The 17,939-nt window shown below is 37.1% G+C and overlaps 1 protein-coding gene across 4 annotated transcripts in view; it reads right to left on the bottom strand.

The window, feature by feature from the left end:
• The window catches only part of STARD6 (StAR related lipid transfer domain containing 6), a 43,780-nt gene that overhangs the window by 6,444 nt on the left and 19,397 nt on the right, over positions 1-17,939 (bottom strand). For 2 of the 4 annotated variants that reach the window (XM_010375364.2, XM_030926170.1), the window contains 2 exons: positions 6,071-6,197; positions 794-911 (listed from right to left, as the gene is read on the bottom strand). In XM_010375364.2, the coding sequence (XP_010373666.1) occupies positions 794-911; positions 6,071-6,197 (245 nt within the window). The remainder of the gene's footprint in view (positions 1-793; positions 912-6,070; positions 6,198-17,939) is intronic. The other 2 variants (XM_030926171.1, XM_030926172.1) reach the window with 1 other exon arrangement.

The following is a 17,939-nucleotide window of genomic DNA, read 5'->3' as shown; positions in this document are numbered from 1 at the left end:
AGAAAGAGCTAACTGGATTTGAATGAGTGCTACGACACAGTCTGGACTCTGAAAAGTAGAGTACTAAAGACATCTCGAAGGAACTGAAATCTTGCTAGGAAATAATAGTTAACAAAATGTAATTGTCCTTGGTCCCAAGTAGGAATAGTGAAATTAATTCAAATTATAGAGAAAAACGGGCTCTATGCCACTGTGCTACCAAAGTTCCTTCACCATGAGTTATCTTAAGTTATCTGAGTCCATAGATCCTCATGGTATGGAATGGTATGTTTTGATCATAATGCAAGTTAGAAAATTACACATTTGCATTTTACAGAGTGACACATTTGGAAGTGGGGATAGGGATATATCAAAACCTGCAGTTTCTAAAAGAAATAAAAGCACATTTATGTAAAGAGCCATCTAGTGGAAATTTCTTTAACAGTTTTATCAGTTACTGGATATGCTCATTATAAGCAATTCAAATATAAAATTATATCTAACAATTTTGTTTCTTCGTATTTTAAAAAGGTATACTTGAAGTTTTAGGCTACAAGTATCTATCTATATTCACTGCTACATGATATATGCTACAAAAGTCTAAGAGATGTTGTAAACATTGACCATTATGTAAATGGCACGTTCGGAGTGTCACTAGGCATATCTACATGATATGTGTACTTGTTGATCCCACTGAGTAAACTTAAAAAAGAAATAATTATAAATATAATTTATTTGAAGCTGTGAATAAAGGGAAAACATTTATTAATGGTTCATAGTAATTCCAAGATATGGGCAAAATGCTTCAACTTACAACTGATAATGTTCATATTTCCTTCATAGCGCTTGATGTACACTAAGTCGATAAAGTCTCGAGGGGAAATGGAGCCCATGGCAAAACTTTGTGTAATGGTATGACATATGAATGTGTCCTGCAACAAATCAAACCATAAAGAAAACAACCATTATTTAATATCTATTCTCTGCATTGTTTCCCTCCCAAACTTTATTGCATATGATTGACCTCCATTTGGAAAAAGCAGGGCTTTGAAATTTTAAGACCTCATCACCAAATCAGCTTGGATTTTGAGTGTTAAAGGAGCATTAAAACTAGGAGTGTAGAAAATTCAAGAAGCAATCTTGAGATCATCTACTGTTTCCATTTTTAGATGGAGAAATTGAAGCCTAACAGATTAAATCACATTCACAAACTAGAGATAAGTAAAGAAATAGAACTCAGGTTTCCTGATTCCCCATATAGCACTATTTCTGCTACTCCACATAGGTTAAGTAATATATTCTGAAAAATACATTGATGTAGCACCCTGTGGTGTAAGGTCTAAAATTAAAGACCAATGTTGGTCTTGAATGGCCTAACTACACATTCCTTTCCCTCTTCATTCTTGCAGATAAGATCCCCTAGCCAAACAATCCTCCTTCTCAATAGGACCAGCACGGTTACTGTTTATCCCTGTTTAGTGGTCTCAGTTCCCTGCTGGCCAATGGAATCATTCAAACAAGACAATCACATTCTTCTGCAGGAACTGGGGCTCACCCTACCCTGTTGACACAAAGGCTGCCTCCCACAGCCCCTAGGTGTTCACTCTGTTCCCATGTTGCCCTGTGTTGCATAGTTTGTTCTCCCTTCTTGGTCTGTGATCAATGATTAATAAACTTCAGTCTACCTCACTTGTCCATTGGTGGGTATTATGTGTTTGACCATCCCCATAACCCTAGAGTGGGACTCTCTCCCTCACCAGTAGGTTGAAGAAGAGGCAGTTAAGACACATCCTTGAACAGGCATGGTGGCACATGCCTGTAATTCCAGCTACTTGGGAGGCTTAGGTAGGATGATCGCTTGAGCCCAGGAGTTCGAGGCTAGAGTGAGATTTGATCACAACACTGCACACTAGCCTGGGCAACAGAGTGAGACCCTATCTCTAAAAAGAATAATAATTATAAAAATAAATAAGTAAATAAAACATACTCCTGGAGATGAATACTATAAATCTTTACAGAAAGGGAAAATAATTCTAATTTAGAATTAGGAGACCAGGTACAAGTCCTGGTTCTACCACATATTGGCTGCATTATCCTTGAGTAAGTCACAAAATCTCTCTGAATTTGTTTTCAGGTTTTTGGATGTCACATCTAGTATTCTTTCTATTATACCATATGAATTGAAACAACAATAGAAATATCTGAAGTGCTAATCGAACTGTATGATTAGTATTATAAAACGATGAATGAAATAGTTAAATTTTTGGATTTTCATTTGTGATGCCCAGTGGTTCTCAAATTGAATGTTCAAATCCCAAGAAGATCATGGACATGTGTTTTTTGTGGATAGGCACTTCCTCTCTACAAAATAAAACTGATTTACAAGATGAAGATCAAGGACTTTCTGCAAGATGAAACAGATTTACCTTCATGGGCTTTTCTACAACTCTTCTCTCCTAGATTTTAAGATGAGTTTAATAAAAGTAGGTAAAATTACGGAGTTCTAAATAAATGATAACTTGATGGCAGATATGTGGGACATTTATTTATTTATTTACTTATTTTTGTTTGATAAATGAAATACAGGTTGGAGACTTAAAGAACTAAAGGCCTAGTGATCTGAAATTTTACAAATGCAATCATTTGTGAAAATCATAAAAGTTAGTTTTATTCCATCATTCACATTTCTCATCTCTTTTAAATAAAGCTACTATTAGCCAAAAATCTAGGACTCATTTTTAAAAACAGCTTGAGTATAATATACATACATGAATTCACCTATTTTAAATATATAGTTCAATTAATTTCCCAAAGGAAATTTATTTGTGCAATTTCACCACAATCCAGTTTTAGAAGACTTATCTGATTCCTCTCTCCCTGCATCAGTAAGCCCTACTGACTCTATCTCTGTATCTTTGGGTTTCCTGACTTACCTCCCTCTCCATGTCTACAACCCTAGCACAAGCCACCATGATGTCTCATTTAGATTACTCTCATAGCCTCATAACTGTTTTTGCTTATTTCATTTTTACCCCCTTGTAATCCATGCTTCTTTCAGCAGCTGTCTCTTAAAAGTATAAATCAAATCAGTCACTTCCCTGCTTAAAACACACCAATGGCTTCCCACTGAATGTATAGCAAAACTTCTCCCCCTGACCTTTGATACTTTAGCAGAATCTGATCCCAGCCTAACCTCTCACCTCTTAACAACTCTTCTCCTTGCTTTGTGTGGTCAAACCCCACAGATCTTGTTTATCTCCTGATTAAACACTGCCAAACTCTTTCCACCTCAAAGCCTCTGTATTTGCTTTCCCCTGTGTCTGCTACTCTCTCCCAGATCTTTGCATGTCTATCTCCCCAGCCTCCATTTGGTTACCCAGGTTTCTAATGTCTCTCACTCAGAGAGGCCTTTCCCAATTCTCTAGCTATAAATTAACTTCTCCTGGTTATTGCCTATACTATTATCCTTCATAACACTTATTCTTACCAATCCTAGCCTTCATTATCCGATAAGTTTTAAAAAATTGTTTGTTTATTATGTCTCTTCTGATGAGAATATAAGTTTTGTGAAAGCAGGGACAATTTCTGTCTTCTTCCCTTATGTGTCCCTAGTGAACTGAAACAGTATGGAGTTCACAATAGCTGCTCAAAAAGTATTTGTGAAGTGTGAAATATTTGTGAAGTGAATTAATTATTCAAAAGAACATAAACATCAGTCTGGGAGAGTTTGGAACAAAGTCAGGATTCCCCCAGAAACAGGTTTCCTAAGACGGAGAAAACACAAACAACTGGAATGGACATATTACTGGAAGAGAGGAGAATCATCCCTCCATCCCTCCAGTTGGTTATTTATTTATTTATTTGTTTTTGAGATGGGGTTTCATTCTTGTTGCCCAAGTTGGAGTGTGATGGTATGATCTTGGCTCACTGCAATCTCCGCCTCCTGAGTTCAAGCGATTCTCCTGCCTCAGCCTCCCAAATAGCTGGGGTCACAGGCACATGTCACCACGCCTGGCTAATTTTTTGTATTTTTAGTAGAATCAGGGTCACCATGTTAGCTAGGCTGGTCTTGAACTGCTGACCTCAGGTGACCCACCCGCCTCTGCCTCCCAAAGTTCTGGGATTACAGGTGTTAGCCACTGCACTCAGTCCCAGGTGGTTATTTTTACAATGGCTTAATAAATAAATGAGATATCTATAGTGTGCTGGACCAAAGTTTGGAATCACTTATCCCACTTCTTCATCCTTGTTTCTACTTGTGATATGATTTGAATTTGTGTCCATGTTGAATTGGAGGATCAGCCTGGTGGGAGGTGATTGGATCATGGGGCAGACTTCCCAATTGCTGTTCTCATGAATGAGTGAGTTCTCATGAGATCTGATGGTTTAAAAGTGTGTGGTACCTCCCCCTTAGTTCCCTCTCTCTCCTGTTCTGCCATGGTAACAGAAGAATTACCTGTTACCTCATGCCAAGGTGTTCCCCTTCACCTTCTGCCATGATTGTAAATTTCCTGAGGCCTCCCAGTCATGCTTCCTGTGAAGCCTATAGAACTGTGGGTCAGCCAGGCGCAGTGGCTCATGCCTGTATTCCCAGCACTTTGGGAGGCCGAGGCGGATGGATCACGAGGTCAGGAGATCAAGACCATCCTGGCTAGCATGATTAAACTCCGTCTCTACTAAAAATACACACACACACACACAAATTAGCCAGGTGTGGTGGCAGGCGCCTGTAGTCCCAGCTACTCGGGAGGCTGAGGCAGGAGAATGGCAAACCTGGGAGGTGGAGCTTGCAGTGAGACGAGACCGCCCTACTGCACTCCAGCCTGGGCAACTGAGCAAGATTCCGTCTCAGAAAAAAAAAAAAAAAAAGAACTGAATCAAGTAAACCTTTTCTCTTCATAAATTACCCAGTCTCAGGCAGTTACTTATAGCAGTGTGAAAACAGACTAATGCAACCTCTTTTTGCCATGTATCATTATTCCTGTCATTTCATTCATTTTTTCTCCTCCTGAGCTTTCATTCTGCCCTTACCTCATACTGATCCTTTCTTCTGTCTCTCTCTAAACCATACTTTCCTCTCACATTCTCTCTTCTCTCAACTTTCTACTCCAGTTACCTTTATTTTCTCTTTGTTTTTATTCTCTCTCTTTGTATCTATTTAACTGAGATAATGTATTTGAGTGTTCCTAAACTTCAACCTTCTATATAATGTTATTTCCTTACTTTATCTTTACTGATGTGGTTTGGTTCTGTGTCCCCAACCAAATCCCACCTTGAATTGTAATCCCCACATGTCAAGGGCAGGACCAGGTGGAGATAATTGGATCATAGGGGTGGTTTCCCTCCTGCTGCTTGGTGAAGAAGGTGCCTGCTTCTCCTTTGCCTTCTGTCATGACTATAAGTTTCCTGAGGCCTCCCCAGCAATGTGGAACTGTGTGTCAATTAAACATATTTCCTTTATAAATTACCCGGTCTTGGGTATTTCTTCATAGCAGTATGAGAACGGACTCATACACCTACTCTTAAACATTATATGCCATTTGTTCTTTAAGTCCTTATGGTATGTGTCTGCATTGTTCCTGTTCTCATGATAGTGAGTGAGTTCTCATGAGGTCTGATGGTTTAAAAATGTGTGGCATCTCCCCATTTGCTCCCCCTGTCTCCTGCTCTGTCATGGTAAAATGTGCTTACTTTCCCTTCACCTTCTGCCATGATTGTAAGTTTCCTAATATCTAATGTAATATGACTAAAATAAATCTACAGACTTCCCATCAATAAGGCATACTTAACCTTTGTTTTCCATGTAATGGAGGTGAATCCCTGAGTTCTGTTCCCTTATAACAAATGGCACACATTGCAAGAGAGGTTACCAGTTCAAAATGTAATAATGCATTTGCAAGCAGAATAAAGCTAATTGGAATTAAACTCTTGGAAAGCAGGGAAGTTTTAAAGCTTTTCTAAAGACTTCAAGTCAATTTGAAACTATAAAATACTGTGTCTACATAACATAGTTTTAATAAACTCAACTCACTAAGGTATAAACTAAAAATATATTAATGTTCTAAAAGTCCAGTATTAAACAACAAATTACCGAATCAATCCTGTGTACTATATCGTATACTTGCAATGATTTATCCCATGTAACTCTCTCTCCAGTTTGGTAGAGGAAATCAGATAGTTTAGCTGCTGATTCTGGAATTATCCCTTCAACACGATATCTACAGTTAACAAAATCAAGAAAATCCAAAACTTACAAAGTTTAGTCTAAGCTGAAAATATAATACTTTCAAGGCATAAAGGTAGGCTAATTTAACAAACAGCAATGAAGAAAACTTGAAGGTACTATCAGCAATTCAATACATTAATATTCAATTGGAAGTAGCAAGGTTTATTTAAATATGCATTGCAATAAATACCTTATTTCAAAATTATTTTTTCTATAAGTAGGCTATTAGTTATTAAGTTTTTGGGAAGTCAAAAGTTACAATGGGATTTTTGCATGGTGGGTTGGCACCCCTAACTCCCACATTGTTCAAGGGTCAACTGTAATGCTTTATTGAAACACAGCCACACTCATTCATTTATGTGTTAACTCTGGGTGCTCTTGTGCTATAATGACAGAGATGAGTAGTTGCAAGAGACCATATGAGTTGCAAAGCCTAAAGTATTTACTCTCTGTCCCTCTACTGAAAAACTTTGCCAACCCCTGATTTAGGGTGTCCACTCAGTGGCTAATCTTTCATTTTCCAGTCACTTTGTAAAAGTAAGAAAAGTACAAATTACAGTTATATTTATGGCTGTAAGGCAGAAATTATTTTTTTGTTCGTGAACAATTAGAAGGTTAATAGCTGCATAAAACTAACAGTAACAAAGAAACAAAGAGGACCAGCCAGAAGTTTAATAGAGAGAAGCAGGGAACATACAGCTAAAGTGACCCACTAAGAGCACACTCATCCCTGGGGTCTGGATGGCTGTGTTTATGCACAGGCTCTGCCTACTCAGTACCAATCAGGGTAAGATGTAATGCAGACTTGTAAGTATTCCCCAAGCCACATTCAGACTGATTAGCAAAGAGCTGATGCCTTACTGACTCAGGGACATAAGTATAGTACAACCTTTGATGCATCACTGACGGGAAAATAATCTATTCTATCCACTGTAAAATAAAATATACTCATAGCTGGGTCTAGAAGACTGTGTATGCTGAAGGCTGCACCCTCTGAGGAGAGACTGGTGACAAAACTTCCAAGCTACCAGTCTCTAGCTAAATCCAGAGCAAAACCACAAAACTTCCTGAATTACAAAAGCAGTCTTCAATCTACATACATATTTGACAGTAGAAGGTAAAAATTACCACAAAATGGCTTATGTTGACCAAGGAGTGATCCATGGGAAGCCAAGCTAAAAGATAACTGCAAGTAAAAAGTCAGAGCAGAGATATCAGAGGCTACAGGCTGTGGGGGAAACAGACTTCACAGAATTAGTCCAGTTAAATCACCAAACAGATAAACAAATGATCAAACTCATAACCACAAACCCAGGATGGGTGGATGGAGTCAGTATCCACAGTTGCTACAATATTTTACCTAAAACGTTGTTTTCAACAAAAAACTGTGAGTCATGCAAAGAAACATGAAAACTGTGACCTATACTTAGGAAAAACAGCAAGCAGGAGAAACTACATTTTAGGGGGCCTTATCACATAAAGATGTTGGAATTATCATGTAAAAAATTTGGATGGGTGCGGTGGCTCACTCCTGTAATTCCAGCACTTTGGGAGGTCAAGGCAGGTAGATCATGAAGTCAAGAGATCGAGACCATCCTGGCCAATATGGTGAAACCCTGTCTCTACTAAAAATACAAAAATTAGCTGGGTGTGCTGTCATGTGCCTGCAGTCTCAGCTACTTGAGAGGCTGAGGCAGGAGAATCACTTGAACCCGGGAGGCGGAGGTTGCAGTGAGGTGAGATCACGCCACTGCACTCCAGCCTGGCGACAGAGTGAGACTCTGTCTAAAAAAAAAAAAAAACTCAAAGCAATGATTGTAAACATGTTCAAAGAACTAAGGAAAGCAGGCAAAAAAAAAAAAAAAAAAAAAAAAAAAAAAAAAAAAAAGAGAAAAATTAACAGTGCCTCAGAGAAATGTGATATGCCATTAAACACATCAACATACACATTTTGAGAGTACCAGAAGGAAAGAACAGACACTGCACTCCAGCCTGGATAAGAGAGTGAGACCCGTCTCTAAAAACAAGAGAGGATAGAGAAAAAGAAAAATATGCAAAAAAATATAGAAAAAAAAATAACTAAAATTTCTACAAATTTGTAGGAAAATACTACATTCAAGAAGTTCATTGAATTCTAAGTAGTACAGGTGGAAAAACATCCACCTCCAGATATATCATAGTCAAAAACCTGAACATGAAAATAAAAATAAAGTCTTGAAAGCAGTTAAAAAAAAAGGCATTACATAGAAGGGAACCATAATAAGACTGACAGCTGGCATGTCATTAGAAACAATGGAGGTCAGAAGGAAGTAAATGACATTTAAAGAATTGAAGAAAAAAAGCTACCAAAAAAGAATTATATATCCAGCCAAGTTATCTTTCAAAAACAAAGGTTAAAAAAAGACATTCTGAGATAAAGAAAAACTGAGAGAATTTATTGGTAGTAGTCCTGCCTTACAAAAAATACTAAAGGGAAGTTCTTCAGGCGAAAGGAAGAGACACAAAATAGTAATTCAAATCCTTACAAATAAAGAGTTACAGTAACAATAGTATGTAGCTAACGTTACAAGACAGTATAATTAAATATTTCTTGCCCTTTCTTCTATTAACTGATTAAAGACAATTTCATAAAATAATATCTATAACATTTTATTGGGCTTATAACATATAGATATAATTGACAATAAACACAACAGAGGGGGATGGAAAAAAGCTGTATTTGAATAAAAAAATAACAGCAGATAGTAACTCAAATCCATAGAAACAAATGAAGAGAACCAGAAATGGTAAATAAGAAAGAACATATTTCTACAGCTATATTCCTATATAGATGTATTCTTACAGATATATATGTGTATTTAGATGGGTAAGACAGAAATATCTTTAAGGATGTTTGTATTCTCCTATTAACTTCTTTAAAATATAATATATAAAGCAATAATTATAACAATATGGTATTTGTAACATACGTAGACATAATATGAACAACAAAAAACAGCACAAAATGTTGGGGAAGGGACTGGAACTATATAGAAGTAAAGCTTTTATATCTTAGTGGAATTAAGTTTGTATACATCTGCAGTAGATTCTGATGAGTTAAAATATATATTGTAGCCCCTAGAGTTATTACTAAGAAAATAACCAAAAAATGTAGTTCAAAAAATTATTAAAGGAATTAAAGATGTTACACTTGACAAAACCTACTTAATACAAAAGAAGATAGTAAAAGAACAGAAGAACAAAATAGTCATGAGACATACAGAAAACAAAATAAATTTTTAAAATACAGGAAAAATGACAGACATAAATACAACCATATAACAATAACATTAGGTATGACTGGATATGACAGACATAAATACAACCACATAACAATAACATTAGGTGTGACTGGATTAAACAATCCAATCAGAAGGTAGAGATTGTCGACAGTATTTCTTTTAACCCCAAACAAGTTCCAACTATATGCTTGCTGTCTACAAAAGATACTCTTTAAATTCAAAGATACATATAGGTGAATGTAAAGGTTTTAAAAAGATACACCATGCAAATGGAACCATAGTGAGCTGAGGTGACTTTACTGGTATTAGATGAAGTAGACTTTAAGATAAAAACTATTAGCAGAGATAAAGAGGGATATATTATAATGATAAAAGGGTTAACCGGTTCGGAAGATGTAATAATTATAAATATATATTCATCTAATGATAGAGCCCAAATACATAAAGGGAAAATGGACATATCTCAAGGGAGAAATAGATAATTTCACAATAATAATTAGAGACCTCAATAGGTCATTTTCTTTTTTCTTTTTTGAGATGGAGTCTCCCTCTGTCACCCAGGCTGGAATGGAGGGGCGCAATTTCGGCTCACTGCAAGCTCCGCCTCCCAGGTTCAGGCCATTCTCCTGCCTCAGCCTCCCAAGCAGCTGGGACTACAGGCGCCCACCACCATGCCTGGCTAATTTTTTGTGTTTTTAGTAGAGACGGATTTCACCGTGTTAGCCAGGATGGTCTCGATCTCCTGACCTCATGATCCGCCCACCTCGGCCTCCCAAAGTGCTGGGATTACAGGCGTGAGCCACCGCGCCAGGCCCAGGTCATGTTCAATAATGAATGAAACACTCAGAAGAAAATCAGCAAGAATATCGAAGACTTGAACAACACTAGATCTAAGAGACACCTATGGAATACTCCTAAAAATAGCGGAATACACATTCTTCTCAAGTGCATCTGGTACATTCTCCAAGAGAGACCATCATTCAGGCAATGAAACAAGTCTCAAATTCAAGGATTGAAATTTTACACAGTATTTTTTTCCATCACAGTGGGATTAAATTTTAACAACAGAAATTTGGGAAATTCACAAATATGTAGAAATTAAACAAAACATTCTTAAATAACCAATAAGTCAAAGAAGAAAAATTAAGTCAAAGAAAAATTAGAGAATAATTTGAGATAAATAAAAATGAAAACCCAGCATGCCAAAACTTACAGGATGCTGCAAAAGCAGTACTTAGGGGAAAATTTATAGTTGTAAATGTCTATCTTTTTTAAAAAAAGAAGTTCTGAAATCAATAACCTAGCCTTTAATTTTAGAAAACTAGAAAAAGAAGAGCAATCTAACCCCAAAGCTAGCAGAAGGCAGAAAATAATAAGGATTACAGTAGGAAGTACTGAAATTGAGAATAGAAAAATAAGAAAATCAACAAAAACACAAGTTATGTCTCTGAAAAAGATAAACAGAATTGATAAATGTTTAGCTAGATGGACTAAGCAAAAAAGGAGAATAGACTCAACTAAAATAAAGACTGAAAGTGAGGACTACTGACACTATACAAATAAAAAGGGTTGTAAGAGAATAATGATGTGTCAACAAATTAGATAGCTTAGATGAAAGGGACAACGTCCTAGAAAAGCACAAATTACTGAAACTAATTTAAGGAGCAATAGAACATCTTAATTATAACAACACAGAGATTGAATTAGTAATCCAAATAATCCCCACAAAAAGAGTCCATGCTCAGATGGCTTCACTGGTGAATCTGACCAAACATTTAAAGAAAAATTTTTACGTAAATTCTTCACAAATATTCCAGAAAATAAAAGAGGAGGAAACATTTCCCAAACAAATTTTAGCTTCATATCAAAACCAGATAAAGACATCATAAAAAAAAAACTATACCCCAGTATCTCTTATGAATATATATGCAAAAACCTTCAAGAAAGTACTAGCCTACCAAATCTAGCAATGTATAAAAAGGATTATAAACCATGACTAAATGGGATTTATCCTAGAATGGAAGGTTGGTTTACCCTATGAATTATCAATTATTATAATACACAATTTTAATAGGCTAAATAACAAAATCACAGCATTTCAATCGATATGGAAAAAATACGACAAAATCCAACACCCATTCAGGATAAAGCATTCATAAAATGAGGGGTATAGGGAAATGTCCTCAACTTGATAAAGGGCATCTATGAAAAATTCACTGCTGCCGGGTGCAGTGTCTCAAGCCTGTAATCCCAGCACTTTGGGAGGCCGAGATGGGCAGATCACTAGGTCAAGAGATCGAGACCATCCTGGCTAACACGGTGAAACTCCGTCTCTACTAAAAATACGAAAACTTAGCTGGGTTCAGTGGCTGGTGCCTGTAGTCCCAGCTACACCAGAGGCTGAGGAAGGAGAAAGGTGTGAACCTGGGAGGCGGAGCTTGCAGTGAGCCGAGATTGCACCACTGCACTCCAGCCTGGGCGACAGAGCAAGACTCCGTCTCAAAAAAAAAAAAAAAAAAAAAAAAAAAGGAAAGAAAAAAAGAAAAAGAAGAAAGAAAAATCCACTGCTAACATCATACTTAATGGTGAAAAACTAAATACTTTTCTATTAAGATCAGGAATAAGACAAGGATGTCCACTCTTGTCACTGCTATTAAACATTGTCCTGGAGGTACTAACCCAGGCAGTTAGGTTAGGAAAAGAAATAAAAGTTATCCAGATTGGAAAGGAAGAAGTCAAACTCTTCATGACATGATTTTTATATAGAGAAAAAACAACAGAATTCACTAAAATAATACAACTAATAAGTCCAGTAATGCTTCAGGATACAAGATCAATATATAAAAATCAATTTTATTTCTATATACTAGGATTAAAAATTTTTTAAAAGTAATTCAGAAAACAATTCCATTTACAATAACATCGAAAAGATTAAAGCCTTGAAATAAATTCAACAAAAGTCATTGAATGGTGTTAGAGTAAAATAAAAAAAAAAGAACAAGTTTAAGATATATACTGAAACTTATAAAACATTTTGAAAGAAGTTAGAGAAGCTCAAAATAAACAGAGAGACATCCTATGTTTAGGTATTGGAAGACTCAATATTTTTAAAATGACAATAACTCTCCAAATTGAACTACAGAGTCAAAGCAATCTTGTTAAAATCCCAGCTGACTTTTTTCTTGAGATGGAGTCTTGCTCTGTTGCCCAGGCTGGAGTGTATAAAATTCATATAGAAATGCAAGGGAACCAGTATAGCCAAGACAGTCTTGAAAAAGAGAAAAGTTGGAGGACTCACACTTCTTAATTTCAAAACTTACTAAAAGGCTATAGTAATGAAGGTTGTGTGGTATTGACATAAGGATAGACATAGAGATCAATTGAATGTAATTGAGCATCCAAAGGAAACTCCTAACGTATACGGTCAATTGATTTATTATTATTATTATTATTATTATTATTATTATCATACTTTAAGTTCTAGGGTACATGTGCATAACGTGCAGATTTGTTACATATGTATACTTGTGCCATGTTGGTGTGCTGCACCCATGAACTCGTCAGCACCCATCAACTCGTCATTTACATCAGGTATAACTCCCAATGCAATCCCTCCCCCCTCCCCCCTTCCCATGATAGGCCCTGGTGTGTGATGTTCCCCTTCCCCAGTCCAAGTGATCTCATTGTTCAGTTCCCACCTATGAGTGAGAACATGTGGTGTTTGGTTTTCTGTTCTTGCGATAGTTTGCTGAGAATGATGGTTTCCAGCTGCATCCGTGTCCCTACAAAGGACTCAAACTCATCCTTTTTTATGGCTACATAGTATTCCATGGTGTACATGTGCCACATTTTCCTAATCCAATCTGTCACTGATGGACATTTGGGTTTATTCCAAGTCTTTCCTATTGTGAATAGTGCCGCAATAAACATACATGTGCATGTGTTTTTATAGCAGCATGATTTATAATCCTTTGGGTATATACCCAGTAATGGGATGGCTGGGTCTTATGGTACTTCTACTTCCAGATCCTTGAGGAATCGCCATACTGTTTTCCATAATGGTTGTACTAGTTTACAATCCCACCAACAGTGTAAAAGTATTCCTATTTCTCCACATCCTCTCCAGCACCTGTTGTTTCCTGACTTTTTAATGATTGCCATTCTAACTGGTGTGAGATGGTATCTCATTGTGGTTTTGATTTGCATTTCTCTGATGGCCAGTGATGATGAGCATTTTTTATGTGTCTGTTGGCTGTATGAATGTCTTCTCTTGAGAAATGTATGTTCATATCCTTTGCCCACTTTTTGATGGGGTTGTTTGTTTTTTTCTTGTAAATTGGTTTGAGTTCTTTGTAGATTCTGGATATTAGCCCTTTGTCAGATGAGTAGATGGCAAAAATTTTCTCCCATTCTGTAGGTTGCCTGTTCACTCTGATGGTAGTCTCTTTTGCTGTGCAGAAGCTCTTTAGTTTAGTTAGATTCCATTTGTCAATTGTGGCTTTTGTTGCCGTTGCTTTTGGTGTTTTAGACATGAAGTCCTTGCCCATGCCTATGTCCTGAATGGTATTATCTAGGTTTTCTTCTAGGGTTCTTATGGTATTAGGTCTAACATTGAAGTCTCTAATCCATCTTGAATTAATTTTCATATAAGGAGTAAGGAAAGGATCCAGTTTCAGCTTTCTACTTATGGCTAGCCAATTTTCCCAGCACCATTTATTAAATAGGGAATCCTTTCCCCATTTCTTGTTTCTCTCAGGTTTGTCAAAGATCAGATGGCTGTAGATGTGTGGTATTATTTCTGAGGACTCTGTTCTGTTCCATTGGTCTACATCTCTGTTTTGGTACCAGTACCATGCTCTTTTGGTTACTGTACCCTTGTAGTATAGTTTGAAGTCAGGTAGCGTGATGCCTCCAGCTTTGTTCTTTTGACTTAGGATTGTCTTGGCAATGCAGGCTCTTTTCTGGTTCCATATGAACTTTAAAGCAGTTTTTTCCAATTCTGTGAAGAAAGTCATTGGTAGCTTGATGGGGATGGCACTGAATCCATAAATTACCTTGGGCAGTATGGCCATTTTCATGATATTGATTCTCCCTATCCATGAGCATGGTATGTTCTTCCATTTGTTTGTGCCCTCTTTTATTTCACTTAGCAGTGGTTTGTAGTTCTCCTTGAAGAGGTCCTCTACATCCCTTGTAAGTTGGATTCCTAGGTATTTTATTCTCTTTGAAGCAATTGTGAATGGAAGTTCATTCATGATTTGGCTCTCTGTTTGTCTGTTGCTGGTGTATAAGAATGCTTGTGATTTTTGCACATTAATTTTGTATCCTGAGACTTTGCTGAAGTTGCTTATCAGCTTAAGGAGATTTGGGGCTGAAACAATGGGGTTTTCTAAATATACAATCATGTCATCTGCAAACAGGGACAATTTGACTTCTTCTTTTCCTAACTGGATACCCTTGATTTCTTTCTCTTGCCTGATTGCCCTAGCAAGAACTTCCAACACTATGTTGAATAGGAGTGGTGAGAGAGGACATCCCTGTCTTGTGCCAGTTTTCAAAGGGAATGTTTCCAGTTTTTGACCATTCAGTATGATATTGGCTGTAGGTTTGTCATAAATAGCTCTCATTATTTTGAGATACGTTCCATCAATACCGAATTTATTGAGCGTTTTTACCATGAAGGGCTGTTGAATTTTGTCAAAGGCCTTTTCTGCATCTATTGAGATAATCATGTGGTTCTTGTCTTTGGTTCTGTTTATATGCTGGATCACGTTTATTGATTTGTGTATGTTGAAACAGCCTTGCATCCCATGGATGAAGCCCACTTGATCATGGTGGATAAGCTTTTTGATGTGCTGCTGGATCCGGTTTGCCAGTATTTTATTGAGGATTTTTGCAATGATGTTCATCAGGAATATTGGTCTAAAATTCTCTTTTTTTGTGTCTCTGCCAGGCTTTGGTATCAGGATGATGTTGGCCTCGTAAAATGAATTAGGGAGGATTCCCTCTTTTTCTATTAATTGGAATAGTTTCAGAAGGAATGGTACCAGCTCCTCTTTGTACCTCTGGTAGAATTCAGCTGTGAATCCATCTGGTCCTGGACTTTTTTTGGTGGGTAGGCTCTTAATTATTGCCTCAATTTCAGAGCCTGTTATTGGTCTATTCAGGGATTCAGCTTCTTCCTGGTTTAGTCTTGGGAGAATGTAAGTGTCCAGGAAATTATCCATTTCTTCTAGATTTTCTAGTTTATTTGCATAGAGGTGTTTCTAGTATTCTCTGATGGTAGTTTGTATTTCTGTGGGGTCAGTGGTGATATTCCCTTTACCATTTTTTATTGCGTCTATTTGAGTCTTCTCCCTTGTCTTCTTTATTAGTCTTGCTAACTGTCTATCAATTTTGTTGATCTTTTCAAAAAACCAACTCCTGGATTCATTGATTTTTTGGAGGGTTTTTTGTGTCTCTATCTCCTTCAGTTCTGCTCTGATCTTAGTTATTTCTTGCCTTCTGCTAGCTTTTGAATGTGTTTGCTCTTGCTTCTCCAGTTCTTTTAATTGTGATGTTAGAGTGTCAATTTTAGATCTTTCCAGCTTTCTCTTATGGGCATTTAGTGCTATAAATTTCCCTCTACACACTGCTTTAAATGTGTCCCAGAGATTCTGGTATGTTGTATCTTTGTTCTCATTGGTTTCAAAGAACATCTTTATTTCTTCCTTCATTTCATTATCTACCCAGTAGTCATTCAGGAGCTGGTTATTCAGTTTCCATGTAGTTGAGTGGTTTTGATTGAGTTTCTTAGTCCTGAGTTCTAGTTTGATTGCACTGTGGTCTGAGAGACAGTTTGTTATAATTTCTGTTCTTGTACATTTGCTGAGGAGTGCTTTACTTCCAATTATGTGGTCAATTTTGGAATAAGTGTGATGTGGTGCTGAGAACAATGTATATTCTGTTGATTTGGGGTGGAGAGTTCTGTAGATGTCTATTAGGTCTGCTTGCTGCAGAGATGAGTTCAATTCCTGGATATCCTTGTTAACTTTCTGTCTCATTGATCTGTCTAATGTTGACAGTGAGGTGTTGAAGTCTCCCATTATTATTGTATGGGAGTCTAAGTCTCTTTGTAAGTCTCTAAGGACTTGCTTTATGAATCTGGGTGCTCCTGTATTGGGTGCATATATATTTAGGATAGTTAGCTCTTCCTGTTGAATTGATCCCTTTACCATTATGTAATGGTCTTGTCTCTTTTGATCTTTAATGGTCTAACGTCTGTTTTATCAGAGACTAGGATTGCAACCCCTGCTTTTTTTGGTTCTCCGTTTGCTTGGTAGATCTTCCTCCATCCCTTTATTTTGAGCCTATGTATGTCTCTGCATGTGAGAATGGTCTCCTGAGTACAGCAAGCTGATGGGTCTTGACTCTTTATCCAGTTTGCCAGTCTATGTCTTTTAATTGGACTATTTAGTCCATTTATATTTAAGGTTAATATTGTTATGTGTAAACTTGATCCTGCCATTATGATATTAACTGGTTATTTTGCTCGTTAGTTGATGCAGGTTCTTCCTAGCCTCGATGGTCTTTACATTTTGGCATGTTTTTGCAATGGCTGGTACCGGTTGTTCCTTTCCATGTTTAGTGCTTCCTTCAGGGTCTCTTGTAAGGCAGGCCTGATGGTGACAAAATCTCTAAGCATTTGCTTATCTGTAAAGGATTTTATTTCTCCTTCACTTATGAAACTTAGTTTGGCTGGATATGAAATTCTGGGTTTAAAATTCTTTTCTTTAAGAATGTTGAATATTGGCCCCCACTCTCTTCTGGCTTGTAGAGTTTCTGCCGATAGATCTGCTGTTAGTCTGGTGAGCTTCCCTTTGTGGGTAACCCGACCTTTCTCTCTGGCTGCCCTTAAGATTTTTTCCTTCATTTCAACTTTGGTGAATCTGGCAATTAGTGTGTCTTGGAGTTGTTCTTCTCGAGGAGTATCTTTGTGGCGTTCTCTGTATTTCCTGAATTTAAATGTTGGCCTGCCCTACTAGGTTGGGGAAGTTCTCCTGGATGATATCCTGAAGAGTGTTTTCCAACTTGGTTCCATTTTTCCCCTCACTTTCAGGCACCCCAATCAGACGTAGATTTGGTCTTTTTACATAATCCCATATTCTTGCAGGCTTTGTTCATTTCTTTTTCTTCTTTTTTCTTTAGATTTCTCTTCTCACTTCATTTCATTCATTTGATCCTCAATCGCTGATACTCTTTCTTCCAGTTGATCGAGTCAGTTACTGAAGCTTGTGCATTTGTCACATATTTCTCGTGTCATGGTTTCCATCTCTGTCAGTTCGTTTATGGCCTTCTCTGCATTAATTATTCTAGTTATCAATTCTTCCATTCTTTTTTCAAGATTTTTAGTTTCTTTGCACTGGGTACGTAATTCCTCCTTTAGCTCTGAGAAGTTTGATGGACTGAAGCCT

This window comes from Rhinopithecus roxellana, chromosome 21 (genome assembly GCF_007565055.1).
Source record: "Rhinopithecus roxellana isolate Shanxi Qingling chromosome 21, ASM756505v1, whole genome shotgun sequence".
In the NCBI taxonomy this organism is placed as follows: Eukaryota; Metazoa; Chordata; class Mammalia; order Primates; family Cercopithecidae; genus Rhinopithecus; species Rhinopithecus roxellana.
Note: the sequence above shows the minus strand (reverse complement) of the source record. Positions and strands in the feature narration are given on the sequence as shown.